At 40.7% G+C, this 14,239-nt stretch overlaps 1 protein-coding gene across 4 annotated transcripts; it reads right to left on the minus strand.

Moving 5' to 3' along the window:
• Window positions 1-37: 37 nt before the first annotated feature.
• Window positions 38-11,748, minus strand: exoc1 (exocyst complex component 1). Of its 4 annotated transcripts, XM_077584862.1 has the most exons (20): window positions 11,655-11,748; window positions 10,899-11,030; window positions 10,652-10,776; window positions 10,194-10,353; window positions 9,963-9,980; window positions 8,240-8,427; window positions 7,888-8,115; window positions 7,616-7,748; window positions 7,433-7,542; window positions 5,746-5,895; window positions 5,448-5,556; window positions 3,677-3,721; window positions 3,316-3,479; window positions 3,131-3,244; window positions 2,535-2,614; window positions 2,223-2,451; window positions 1,292-1,475; window positions 1,029-1,228; window positions 762-956; window positions 38-598 (listed from the first exon to the last, which is right to left on the minus strand). In XM_077584862.1, the coding sequence occupies exons 2-20, from the start codon at window positions 11,020-11,022 to the stop codon at window positions 446-448; spliced, it is 2,709 nt and encodes a 902-aa protein (XP_077440988.1). In that variant the 5' UTR covers window positions 11,023-11,030; window positions 11,655-11,748; the 3' UTR covers window positions 38-445. The 4 variants fall into 4 exon arrangements, with proteins under 4 accessions (XP_077440988.1, XP_077440989.1, XP_077440991.1 ...); XM_077584863.1 differs by lacking the exon at window positions 9,963-9,980; XM_077584865.1 differs by lacking the exon at window positions 3,677-3,721.
• Window positions 11,749-14,239: the final 2,491 nt, after the last annotated feature.

A 14,239-nucleotide genomic window follows, 5' to 3' on the forward strand; every position in this document is an offset into this window, starting at 1 on the left:
CAAAGTAAAAAAAAAAAAAATAATAATAATACTGTAATAATTTGGTGACTGCAATTTTATTAAGAACATGGAACAAAGAAATTAAGTGAATGAGTGAACACACGAGCAGTGAAGTAGCCTAGTGGTTAGCACGTCTGCCTTGCCATTCAAAAGTTCAGGGTTGTAATCTCAGCTCCGGCTCTCCTATGTGGAGTTCCCTCAATGTTTGCATGCATTTCCTTGAGTACTCCGGCAAATGTTCAGTTCAAAGAAGACTAGTCTGAAGTGTCCATAAATGTGAAATGTTTATTGTTTAAATGTGCCCTATGATTAGCTGGTAACCAATCGAGGGTGCACCCTGCCAAGCATTATTTACAAAAAAATATATATGGACGAACGGATGAATAAACATCATCATTTGGATGTTTATCCAGAAAGTGTCAGTAGTCAGTCTTTGTCAGCAGGGCTAATGGGACTGAGCGATGCTGGAGAAATACTCCAGCATGTCCCGAATGGTAAACTCCATGGTGATTCCAGAACCAGGGTAACATCTGCCGATCAAGTCTTCAAAGTGTTTGTACTGCCGGATGAACTCGTCTTGCGTGGAGTGCCACACCACCTGCAGGGAGAGCCAAAGGCGATGATTAGATTTGTTGACATAAATGTCTTAACGGTGTTTTTGTGTGCTATTTTTCTAATGGATTACTAGCATTTCCATTCATTTCAATAGGGAAAAATTATGTACCATACATGTGTACTGTACTGCAGTAATCGCATCTCACCTGCAGCAGGCTTTCCTCTTCGCACAGGTGTTTGTCCACCTTCTTGTAGAGGTTGTCCAGTCCCTTCTTGACCTCTTTCCCAGGGTACTCTTTAATGACCTTGCGGAGCTCCTGCTTGTTGAAGGCCAGCTGATAACTCACCTCCTCCTCGCGGATCCCCTGGGCCACGCGGGCTTCCACGCCCTCGAAGAAATGCTGTAACAGAGTTATCATGATGATGATGATGATGATGAACATGCTTTTTTTTTGGAGGGGTGGGGGGCTCACGTTGAGCTTTTCCAGAGGCTGGCCCAGAGAGTTGATGACGTAGGACTGCAGGTGGTCCGTGTATTTGTGCTTGGCCTCGCGCCTCTCCGCATCCAGGCAGGAGATCTTCAGCTGTGACAGCGTGGAGAAGATGTGGTGGAAGTTCTCCATCATCACTACGTCCCGTGGTGTCTTCTGGCTCTCGTTGGCCACTTTCTCCACTAAGGATGAGGCACTCGTCAGATCTTTGCCTCTGTGTAAAAATACACAGTCAGCGTTCTTACCGTTCATGAAGACGGCCCTGATGAGCTTGACGTAAGCTTTGTCGAGGTCTCCGCGACGTTCCGCGTTTCGGAAGATGGTCTCGGCCAACTCGGCAAACTCTTCAAAGCCGGTGACGAAAGGCAGGATGCCAACTTTGCTCTTCTTGGAAATTTTCACTTCCTCCATCTGTCTGATCTGGCCAGACTGCGAGGAGGAAAGACATAACTGGATACGGCAGATATAAAAAGTCTACACACCCCTGTTCAAATTCTAAGTTGTTGTGATTTGATTTTTTTTTTCTACAATTAATGTGATGTACATTATGTTTTGAGAGAAAGGGGGGGGGGGGCAGAATGTAGTTGTGTGCACACCCTCTTATGAGTGGATTTGGTGGATGTGCTCAAAATTAACATTACTATAGCATGACATTAACATCACATTCAGACTCATGTTAAATGGGAGTCAGCACGAAACAGCCGCCATTTTCATCGAATTCACCCCAAATAAAGTTTTAGTAGGCTTTTAAATAAATAAAAAATTCTTGCAAGCACAAGCCTGAACACTTTGTGCTAGTACCAACTGAAGAAAAACAGTTATTTTGGTGATGAACAGTTTTGTGTTGGCATCAAACATACCTTATCTTTTGGAAATAAAAAAATGCATAATGCCAAAAAAATGCTCCCAAATGCATATGGAAAAATATGTTGCGGTCTGATGAAACCAACCACATGCCCATAAGGACAAAACCATGTCTTAATATAAAAATAATGCTTTGGCGCTGAGTGCAAAGGTCACCATCTTGTGGTATCTAACGGCAATTACAAAATTAAAGTCTGTGAAAATTAGACCGATTTTGGAATCTGTCACTGTCATACTGATGATAATATGCACATTATGCAATACTGAATCATAGCCATAATCAAAGCTAAAAGAATGATACACCCTACTCACAATGCATTTGTCAAAGTTTCTCTTGACGGTGACCAGCACGTTTCCCAGCGTGGTGCTGAGAAATGACGCCGGGTCCACGTTTTCCGCCGTCCACACGTGGTGGCTCATCTTCACCAGCATGTACAGCGAGTGAAAGCTGTCGATCTTGTCACCCAGAGCGATGAGGCTGTTGAGCTCCGTCTCGATGCTCTGGAAGACTTTGTTCATCATCAGCCGCACCATGTCTTTGCTTTGAAGGGGGACCAAGATGGAGAAAACATGAGGGAATGTGTTGAGATTGTTGACGCAATTGAAGTTAATGTGAGCACTCACTCTGATGACAAGGAGTGTCTATGTTCCGCCTGGGGAGGCATTCTTGAAGGCGCGATGCCATCCGAATCCACGGCTTCCGGCTGAAAAAGTAATTCAAATAAAACATCACAACTCTTGCCAGACGTTTATGAAGGATGAAAACGCGCCAGCGACTATTATTGCCTCACAAGTTTATGTTTTTGGGAGGGCAGAAAGAACACAAGTGTATCGTTGGATTATACTAAAAGATGCCATGCTGTGCTTTGAGAATGGTAACCTGGTTGATCGATGGTCTACATTATTGTTGTAATGTGTGGAAAACAACAAAAACAAATTGCAGCGAAGATCACATTTTCATAACATATTGGACTGGATTTTCATATTGCAGTACAACATTCAATATATAATTAAGAGTGTATTTTCTGTTGTGAAGTTGGTAAATTAGTGTGTAAACCTTTGGAACCGCTTGGTGAAACTTTCATAAAGTTGACTAACACTCTTGACTGAGAGGCAGATGTACTAACCACTAAACCGCCATATTCAAAGCGATTCTAATATCAGCTGTTATGTTAAATATTTATTGAAAGGGGGGGGGGGGTCAAAAAAGCAAAAGTCACCTGAGCCAGAGGAGGCAAGACGGTCGGGTGCTGCTGCAGCTTGAAGAACTTGCTGATGAAATCTTGCTCCGCGAGGCACAGGGGCTCCAGCTCACTGAGGACCTGCTCGAATATCTGCAAACAACCATTCCATGTCGTTAACTTCATTTCCGTTAACCTCGTCGGACTTTCCCTGCCAGGTGTACCTTGTCAAACTTGGTGCGGTCGGCCACGTCCAGGTCGGAAGCCGACATGTTGCCCATATCCAGCAGTGAGGATGATTGCGAGCGCCGGCTGTTGGAGCCCTGCACGCTCAGCTTGTTGAGGCTGGACGTGGAGCCGGTCAGCTTTCCGGAGCTGCCGTGAAGGCCTGAGTTCAACATAAGGTCACGTGAAATGACACATATACATAAACAGACACACACAAAAACACGTGAACATGATGCGTTGTTGTAACACAAGCAATAAAGCAGGCAGCTTCAGCATCAAGACTGGGCTTGTTTTCAGTGCAGTTACATGAGAAGCAAAGTAGCAGGGTGGGGAGGATTTTCCTCGGGTCTCACTTACTTTCCGTCTCCTGTTTGAGCGCGCTCTCTTTCCGCGGAAGCGTGGCTGCAGCCAGTTAGAAAAGAGGCGGGCATCGAAGACAGAGAGAGGTTAGGCTTAGTACATGCAACACGGGTGTTAAGACAAGCCGCTCGGCGTAAGCTGACAGACCTCCGGACAACACATCCCTGGGCTGTTCTCAACAGAAAAAAGCTAACAAAGAATGCAGAAAGCAGACTTGGCCGCTGAGATATTAAACTGGTGAACAGGTCGAGAAAGTAGCAAGGCATTACTATCAGCACAGAAGCAGTTCTTTCACACTTTATAAGCTTGTGTTAATAAAAAGTCTTTGGATTCAGGTATTAATGTGTATTGCACGTTTCCACAATGGAATCTCTTAAATCGAACTACCCTGAGGTCATACATACGACGGCGTATTAGGGCCTTGTATGAATATTTATTCGGGAAGGTATAACATCCCAAGAAAAAAACTGACAAATTTGTGATATTATATAAAGTGGCAAATTTGTGGGGGGGGGGGACTCACAAATTTACGAGAAAAAACTTGCAGATTTGTGATATTATAAAGTGACAAATTTACGAGAAAAAAACTGACAAATTTACAAGAAATAAACTCTCAAGATTTGCAAGAAAAATACTCAAAAACTTGCAAGAAATGCACATAGCGTACTTGGATGTTTGTGCCAATACTTTTCGTCAGGTTTTCAAATAAGGCGATAATTATTCGTAATTGCTTTAGCAGAGATTAACCATATCATATTAAGCATTCACACTTTGAAGCGTTGGGTACAAGTAACACTTTTTTTTTTTTGAGTCATTCACTTGCATTTACCTAAAGTTGCTAGCTTCTGGTTGGTTAGTGTTAGTCAGATGATAAGGGGTTCAGGAAGTGTCGCTGTAGCTTGCTGTGTTTAACGAGTAAAGTTGAGAAATCCGTCTTCATCCTGCCTTATCATTTTATAAAGAGTGTTCCATTAACCACCAATGAATCTTCACATTATATAGCTCCTGGTGGACAAAAGCCAGCACCTCCCAGACTATAACTATACTATGTCTCGCAAGTTTTTTTCTCGTAAATTTATTAGTTTTGTTCTCGCAAATTTGCCACTTTATAGTGTCACAAATCTGCAAGGTTATTTCTTATAACATTTTATACTTTTTTTTCTCGGAATATTACATCCCCTCTAAAAACATACGTACACACAAATCATGTAAAGCTTCAGGATATTTTTTGTGAGACTCAGCAACCATTTAAAAAAATTAACAAAGAGGTGTGTTTTGCTTTTTAGGTCATACGACAGCTAAAGTCTTCAGTACTAAATGCAGGGATGTGATTTGACCAAAGTGAAATTATCTGAAAATTTAGCCGGGGGTCTGGGGGCCGTTCAGCTCATGGGTTTTCCGTGTTTTTAAGTACTTTCAATGCACTCACATGACAAAGAAATAGACAAAACAACAGCATAAATTTTCAATGTATATTGAACTATCCCATATAAAATGGCAGTTTTAGTCAACTCAAAATCAGTCACATTCAAAAACATTGGACTGTCTTTGCTTTTAAAAACTATCACTGAGAATATCATCATATCTAACTTATAGAACTTTAGATAAAAAAAAAACGGAATTCCGCGAATTAGCGGAAAAATCACATCCCTGTAAATGTCTCCAGCATCCAACAGGAAATTGAACTATCTCTCCTGTAACTGGGCTCAGGTTATGTTTTAGAGACATTTTGAAAAAATAATGGCAAGGTATTAATCCACCATTTTACCAAATTTTCCCTTCGCCTCCTTGCTCGTTCCCGCCATCTTGATCTTGGCAATCTCAAAGAAGTCTTTGATTTCTCGTTCATACAGTCGACTCATGTAGTCCACATAGGTCTGCAGAAAAAACAACAACAAAGTACTGTAACTTGTGTTTAAAAAAAATAAATAAAATGACTGCAATTATGTCACTGTATACAAAAAATGCAAGTGTAATGGCGGCCCCTGGCTTGTGATTACCAAGTAATTCAACAAGCACAAGAGGGGCACTTGGACGAGTGAGGGGTGAGCTGTAAGAGCACTGACCCTCGATAGGCCCTCGTACTTCTCCCGGTGGGTGATCTTCAGCCACTCCATGAGCTTGGCGTAGCGCAGCAGGTCCCGATGGAGGGGGCTGTGCTTGGGCAAGGTCAGCTCCACGGTGTGCTGGGACAGGGTGGAACTCTGGTCATGGCCCTAGAACGCACAGAAAGGAACATTGGGATCACAAACGCTACATTTAATAAATAATTGAGTGGCTCACAAACAGTCGCAGGACACAGGTAGACAAACCTTTTAAGCCTACTGTATGTGTATTTTCCATGACAAACCTTGTTATTATTGTCATTTGCACTTCTCGAGTGTTACGCGTGTTGGTTGTACCGCAACACAGGCACACTTGTTAAGGATGTGAGTCCTTCAGTGGCAAAAATAACACCCTGATAGCACCAAAACACTCAAAGAGGGCCTTTGCACTTTTTGGTCGAAGGGGCCGTTAAGTGGTTAGAGACAAATTCCATGCACAGCTCGTCTGTTGGGGGGGTGGTCTGGGGGTGTTGTGAGGTGAAGCTACTCACTGGAAGTGACAGGCAGGAAGACCTATAGAAGTGAGGGATGGTCATTTTGAAGTGACTGAAGTGGTTGAACTGACAGAGACAGAAAGAGCAAAGTGGGATGATTCAAAGGGAGACACTGGCAAGGAATAGGAGTATGAGGAGGAAGGAAGTGGCGGCTGGAGGAAGGAAATGAGGAGGTCCAGGAAGTAGCGGCAGAAGAGCAAAACAGGAAGTCAACGGCCTTAAACAGCAACAAACCCTTGGAATGGTTGGTCAGTTTTGCATTCTTTCCTTTCGTTGCCATTAAAGCCTGTATCCCACTGAGAGACGAACGTTTGCAAGGCCAGGTGACTCTTGGAAAAGAGATTTTTAATCTCACTGAGTTTCTTACCTGGTTAAACAAAGGAATGATGCCAACAAATGATGACTTCATGTAAGGATTCGTTCAAGGTCGTAGCGTTTTTTTTTAAACGTTCTCTAAACAGTTTTAATGGTCTTTCATGTCACAAGGACAATTTGAACAAGTGTTTCTTAAAAGTTCTTTAAACAGTCTTAATAGTTCTCTAAACTGTTTTAATGTTTTTTCTTGTTGCATGGAAATTATGAACATGCGTTTCCTAAACATTCTTTTAAACAGTCTTAATAGTTGTAATGATCTTTCTTGTCACAAGGAAATTTTGAACATGCATTTCCTAAAAGTTATCTAACATTCTTAATAGTTCTCTAAACAGTTTTAATGGTCTTTGTTGTCACAAGAAAATTCTGAACATGTTCAAAATTTCCTTTTGCGACAAGAAAGACTATTAAAACGGTTTACAGAACTATTAAGACTGTAAAGAGAACGTTTAGGAAATGCTGTGAACTGGAACGAACCCTTACGTGAAATCCACATTCGCTAGCGTCGCAAACGACCATTCCTCAGTGGGATATGGGCTTAAGGGAGGGAGATAATAATTCAAGGGTAAATATTGCAGAAAATGTACTTTTTAATTGCTTGCGCACAAATATTTAGGTTTCAGAAGTGTATAATGGCACAATCAATTAAATGTTTCAAACTTGGGGCTAATTGCACGATAGCACCCTCCACATCTTTCTCGAGTTTTGAATTGTTAAAAAAAAACGTATAATAAGCAACAGTGGTTGTTATTCACCCCTACACAGCAATAAAACGGCATTACCTGGTGCACAAACACATTGTTGAGATGATTGGTGAGGCGGCGAGCGAACGTATCCCGCAGCTCGGTGAAAAGGTGTTGCTGCTGCGTCACAGCCATCAACTTGTCGTGGCCTATGCGGGCAAAAGATGGATTTGACATGACTAATGGAACAAGCGTTTTTGATTTATGGTGAGCAAAAAATACCTGGCAGGAGGGCCACGTTCATGCACTGCAAAAGAGCCTCGGCTGCATTGATGCAAGCCTCGATGCCTTTAGGGGAGGTCAGGTCTCCGTCTTGCAGGGCTCTGATGTGGCCCTTGGACAGGTCCATGTTGTGCTAGGCGGGGAAAGATGACAAGGTCACGAGGCAACAGGGCTGAAATTATCAGATGGAGCACTAACCTACATTTACAAACTAAATTTGAATATTTGTTCCATGAAATTGTGATACTTTATTGCCCAAAATAGTTTCTCACCACAAGGAACTGGATCTCATCCAGCAGCTTTCCGTTGTTGGTGTTGCTGATTTGGATGAGTCGGTTGCTCTGCGAGATCTGGTCCATCTGGTCCTTGACGCTCTGCAGCATCTCCTCGTAGCTGCTCAGCTTGCCCTCGATGGTGTCCACCTCGCCCAGCGCCTCGTCCAGCAGCTGCATCAGGATGTTGACCTGCTTCTCCGACGCCATGATGGACTGGATGTTGGCCTTGAGGCGGATGGAGAGGAAGTCGAGTAATTTGTTATATCTCAAAGACTCGCCATTAGCGTTAACATTGAGGCCAGTTTTCCATGCAGTGTTTCCTTTTGTTTGATGTGATTGTTGCACTCACCCCATCTAGCACCTGCAGCTCCCTGGAGAGCTGCTCGGCAAAGGCCTCGGCGTTGGAGATGGCGTACTCGCACACCTCCATCATGCCCTCGATGTCTTGCTCCTCGCGGGCGCTCAGCTCCTGGTACTCATCCAGAGTGTCCTCGTCGCCGCCGGCGACACTTTGGCTCTCGCCACTGGGCACCGACTCTATTGGCAAAAATAAATAAATGGAAGAGGACATGAACACACAAAATAATAGAAAATGTTCTGTTCTGGCCAAAAGACTTTGAGGTGGAACATTTTACTGACAGGTGAAGACGTTCAGTGATAGGAAGCAGACATTTTCATACAGTGATCTCTTTAAAAGTTCAGTATTACGACGACGGTGACTTTATAAAAATTTACTCATTCACCACCAGTTAGTCACTGGCAAGACATTATGAGCATCCAGCACAAGTATGAGGCCATGCTGTGTCTACAATACCCACCCCAGTTAAGAAAAAAAGTATCTATCTATGAAGTGGTATTAACTCATTCTTTTCGAGATAAAGAGTCAAAATCACAGCTTGATGAGAATAGAGACCCTCTACATTGCTCATTCTTAGGCAGGCAACAACCCATGTCCTTTGTTCACTTTATTACCGCAATAAAACGACTTTAATTTAAAACTATTAATATCCTTAAAATATAAAACTATTTTTATTTATACAACATTGTGACCTTAATCTAAAAAAATATACAACTTATTCTCGGAACCCAAATATTGCCATACATGTAAGAAATTTACTTGACCTTTTACCTTAAAAAATTAATTTAAAAAATACTTTTCTATACAAAAATAACTAATTTCATTCATGTTATGACTATTCTCATGATGTTACGAATTTAATGTCGAAAATTTCTTTAAAAAAAATTCTAATAAAATAAATCTTGAAAATACATACTTTTTTTTCTCAACTTTCCTCCAAAATATACTTTAAAATAAAAAAATCATAATATTGTGGCTTTGATCTTGAATATATAACTCCGAAAACTTCTATTTTCCTTCCTACAATGTACAACTATATTTTACTAATAATGATAATCAACATGAAAAATGTAAACATTTCTTTTAAAAGATATACACATTTTTACACCCTAAAAGTACGACTTTAATAAATAAATAAAAATACACATTTATTCTGGTAATATTATCATTTTAATCTTGAATATATACATTCCCCCAATCAAAATTGTAAAAAAAAAAAAAGGGGGGGGGGGGAATTTACATTTTTTTCAGAATTTTTTTTTCAACGATTTTCTTCTCTCAAAAGTAAACAATGCTATTCTATCAAAATTACAATTTTAATGTCAAAAATATATTAATTTTCTTCTTGAATTTAGGCAATTCAGTAGTGCATTTTTTTTCCAGTGGGGCCTCAACACTCCCAGTATTCATCAGCTAAAGGTGTTTTAAAAGGTCTGCTAAACTTAAAAGAAACAATGGACGGCAGAGGTTTGCTTCAATTAGATTTGAAGATATATGATAAACAGACATATACCATTATGTAAAACATACGAGTATAACAACATGGCCTGGACATTTGTGATGAGTTAATGCATAACCAGCTTAATTTGGTGACATGTTTATGAGAATGAGTGTCTTTTAATAATGGTGGCTGGTAACATCATGAAGAAAAATGGAGAGGAATTAGAGGAAGGGGGGAGGGGTGGAAGGGGGGGGGGAGTTAAGTCCTACCAACCTTCCGCTTTAGGAAGTTCTGGCCAGAGAAAGTTTAAGAGAGAAACAAGAAATTTAACACAGAAAGCCGTACCACAAAGCAGAAAATACAGAGAAGAGAGGTTGAGCAGTCAACTCTACAAACATGCTTCAAAAAAAGAAAACAGAGGCACAAAGGTAACGTCAGTCTAATTTCAAATGGTAAAAGAAGAAAAAGAGTGTGAGAAAAAAGGAGAGCGGCAAATTAGCGCACCTTCCAGCAGCTGAGAACTGACATTGACAAACTCCACCTTCTTCCTCAGGTAGCGCTGGTTCAGCTTCCAAATGCACGAGATGAACGAGTTCTTCTCTGCTGTGCTGCTGGCCACCCAGCGGTAGACCTTCTCAAAGTGAAGGTCGAACTCTGGGTTTTCCTGGAGCAAAGAGCATAGCACAAAAAGAAGAAGAAAAAAAATCAGCCAATATGTAAATTTGCAAGTGTCTTGTGGTTTAATCAAAAAAAAAAAAAGCATACTCCTTCTTTAAAATATCGTATTTCCTTAAATAGTGTCCCCATCCCTACAGACTCAGCTTTCTGCATTCTCCCATATAACCTTTAATTTTGTTTTAAACACTATTCTCTCTAGACATTAATTGTAATGTACTTGCTACATTCCAAAAATGTTGTAACTGTAACTACTATTTGTGTTATGTGGTGCAGCCTACGCCAACCTTGCTCGCATCTTTGGCATCCACTTCGGTCAGATCGCGGAGTTCCCACGTCAGCTGTCGTTTGTAAAAGTCTCCGGATTTCTTCACCTTGACCACTTTGACCTGCACGGGCCGCTCGGTGGTGACTGGAACAACAACAAAGGGCAGACTCCGTGAACAAATTGTATCCATTCTTCAACAGTATGTTTACAGGGAAAGGTGAAGAACAACAACAAAACTAAAACAACAACAAAATATCGTCACATACCCGTGGCGCACAAAAAGCAGTTCTTCTTCTTTTTCCCCGCCTTGCAGACGTTGACGATGCCCAGCAGACGCTCATCGTTGGGCGTGAAGATGTCTCTCTGAAGGGCGTGCTTGATGGCCGTCATGGTGGATGCTGTTTAGTGTAAAATACATTCATTATTCATGGCTCGTACAGATTACAAGAAAAAATAGGGGTGAACGATTTTGAAGTGTAATGTAAATACGATTTTTGTTCTCAATACTGTGATTGTGATTTAATATGCAATATATTTTATTTTTTTCTGGTATTGTAATGCTACCGCATGTGTTTTTAAAGGGCTGTAACGGATTAATGGCCTTTAATTCCTTTCAATGGGGAAATTGTATTTAATACACGCAAAATTGACAGTGTTTCTGACAGCACCTATAACCATCAAATGAAAACACACAAATGCAAGTGCCGACGTCTCCGGAGAACCTCAGAAGCAAGTACGATCTTATTTATTTCCAACGTGTGTATATATATCACCCAGAATAAAAGCTTTTTTTATGTGTGTGGGTGACACTGGCGAGAACCTTGTCGCTGCTAATGACATCCTCACTGGTTCCAGCTAATGCTAGCTGAAACGCACTACCGAGATCCGCCATTACGTTTAAACTTCACGGATAATATAAAGTCAATAAGCGGAACACTGCTTTGACAGCTGCCACGTCCCAGAATTGAGATTTAAATGCGACCTGGAGTAAATGAGGAACATAAGGAAAGTAATGTTATTACCTTGTTGGAGTTGACTCCACCACTGACTTCCGTCAACTAAATCCCGCCCCCTGTGATTTCCGGGTTATGGAACGACGTCATGTGATTACTGCCGTAAACACTTGCGCATGCGTCGTACAAATGCAGGACAATTTAAGTGTCTAGCAGTGAAAATAGGATTTTGCCTAAGTCTTTACAAAGGAAATAAAAACACTGCTTATTGTGTCGTTTTCAATTTTAATGTCATGTAACAAACAGCCAAAATTAAAAATCGTGTCATTACCCTGTTCTGCATAATATAATTAGAATCTTTACTGTCATTGCACACTGTAGTGTTTAAAAAAATAATAATCAGATTCTATCAGTGATGTAGTTGATCATGAAATGGTTGCTTAAATGGTGAAAACATTACTGATTTACTGGGATGCAGTGTGGTTCTACAACGGTCTACAACGGGAAAACAACAGTACTTCATTTTGAGATTTATTTTTTATTTTGTAAGGTATATTAACACATAAACACACATTTAGAAGGTGAGCTAATTATAATAATATAATAATGTTTGCACAGAAGATACTGGATTTGACGCTCTGACTCTTTTTTTTTTTATGCTGTTGCCATTAATAGTATTCATGTTCTGAATTCCTTGACGCACAGAGGAGATTGCCACAGAATGTCATCTCACCCAACACAATGAGTCAGACATGACAGAGGGATGCGCAACGAGTGATCTGCAGAGAATGCCTGGTGGTACCATTTCCCGCCGCCTTCCCCACACGATGAATGTGACTTGCACGGCCTTTGCCACCATACGTGTACCCCTGGGTGGCGTTTTCTGCGATAACATGACATTTTGTGATAAAATACACTCACAGGGTTTGCACAGGCATACCCGATGTCATCAATCCTGTCTTACTTGTTTAATTTTGTTGACAAAATGTCCATTCAGCCTGGCGTGCATGCAACCCTATAAACAAATAAAATGGCAAACAGTAATACTTGTGATATAGTAAACAAAGAAAAATATCATCAATATACTCTAAATGTTAAATTACCGACCTGCTAAATGGGCCAATTTGACCCAACTTTGAACGCCCAAATTGACCCAAGTAGTGGATCGGTCCAATGTTTGACCAAAATTTGATTTAAAAAATAATAATTTACCCAGCAGTTTTAAGAGTGTAAACAATATTTTCCCTTATAAGACAATAATCCCACCCATTCAAAGCCCAAATCCTCTTTGTTCTAATTTCATTTTAGAGATGTCATAATAAATGTGTTTGGGTCAACATGACAGTAAAACAATTCAACAAGTGAACAAATGCACCCGGCTATTTTCTCCCCTTGCCACATTCTCACGCAGTCATGACTCATTTACTCTGATGTGCACTTCTGACACTTTAATTTGCTCAATGTCAAAAGGCCAGTGTTGACGTGGGCACAAAAACAACAAAAGTTCCAAATTGGCATGATTGCGGAAGCTGGTTGAGATGGAGTATCGGTCAAAGCGCGCGGGTCTGGTGCTGCACTCGAACTCGTTCCTTTTTGAGGGGAACGGGTCGGCCCCGACAACCATGGGAGTTGAAGCGCAGGTGTGACTGGCAAACAAAGAAGCTCCTCTGTCATCAACGCAGCCTACATTTGACATTCACACTGTGCCGTTGAGCGGCAGGTAGCTTTTCTTATCACATCCAGCTTGGAGTTTCTATCTGGATGGCATTTGGCGCAGGCCTTTTAGGGGCCCGCCGATTTCCATCATCAGTCATGTAGATATGCACATAGCTAATCAGTCATTTGGCTTTGTTGCACACTTTGAGGGCTTCCTATTTTATGAAGGAGATAGAAAATAGGTCTCCTCCAACGCCAAACTATCCGAAACAAAAATCAAGGGTGAGACTGTTCCAATGCAGTCTAATAAGTGAGTTAATTTAAAGTTTCTTCCATTTTTTAAACGCACGATTAATGACCGCCCCTGACTTGGAAAGCTTGTACTGGGGGGAATTCCAGTCGCAACGCAGCAGACACGTCCTCATCGAAATTTAGTGGTAATAAATGTAATAATAATGCATATATTTGCGAAGACTGGGGTCAAGTTGTATTTTACAATTTTACAAATGTGCAGAATTTCACAAGTTACTTCATGTTAAAGTTTAGACAGATCTTAATATGAAAAGAAAAAATGCCAACGTCTTACAAATGCAATTATGCCATCTAGTGGCAGAAAAAATGACCTCAATACAAATCAATATCTCACTCATTTTTGACAGTACAGTACATCTTTTTCATTTTAACTCAATTATATAAATTAAATTACTATGAAATTACTGGTATCAATGACTAAAAGATGCAGCCATATTTCGATTAGTTTACTTTTATGTTAACAAGAGTATGAAAACTTAGGGGGGGAAATGTATTGTACATGTTATCACACATTAAAAACAACAGATATAAAATTTATGATTAATTGTGAGTCATGCCCAGTGGCATTATGGGAAAAATGACGGAAATCATGCACTGCAGACTTAAAAATACAAACGATAAATCACGAATAAGCAATGTTTGCTTACTTAATTTTCGGTCATTTTGGTATAATGGAGGCTGAATAA

The sequence above is a fragment of the Vanacampus margaritifer genome, chromosome 13 (assembly GCF_051991255.1).
Source record: "Vanacampus margaritifer isolate UIUO_Vmar chromosome 13, RoL_Vmar_1.0, whole genome shotgun sequence".
NCBI classification, from domain to species: Eukaryota; Metazoa; Chordata; class Actinopteri; order Syngnathiformes; family Syngnathidae; genus Vanacampus; species Vanacampus margaritifer.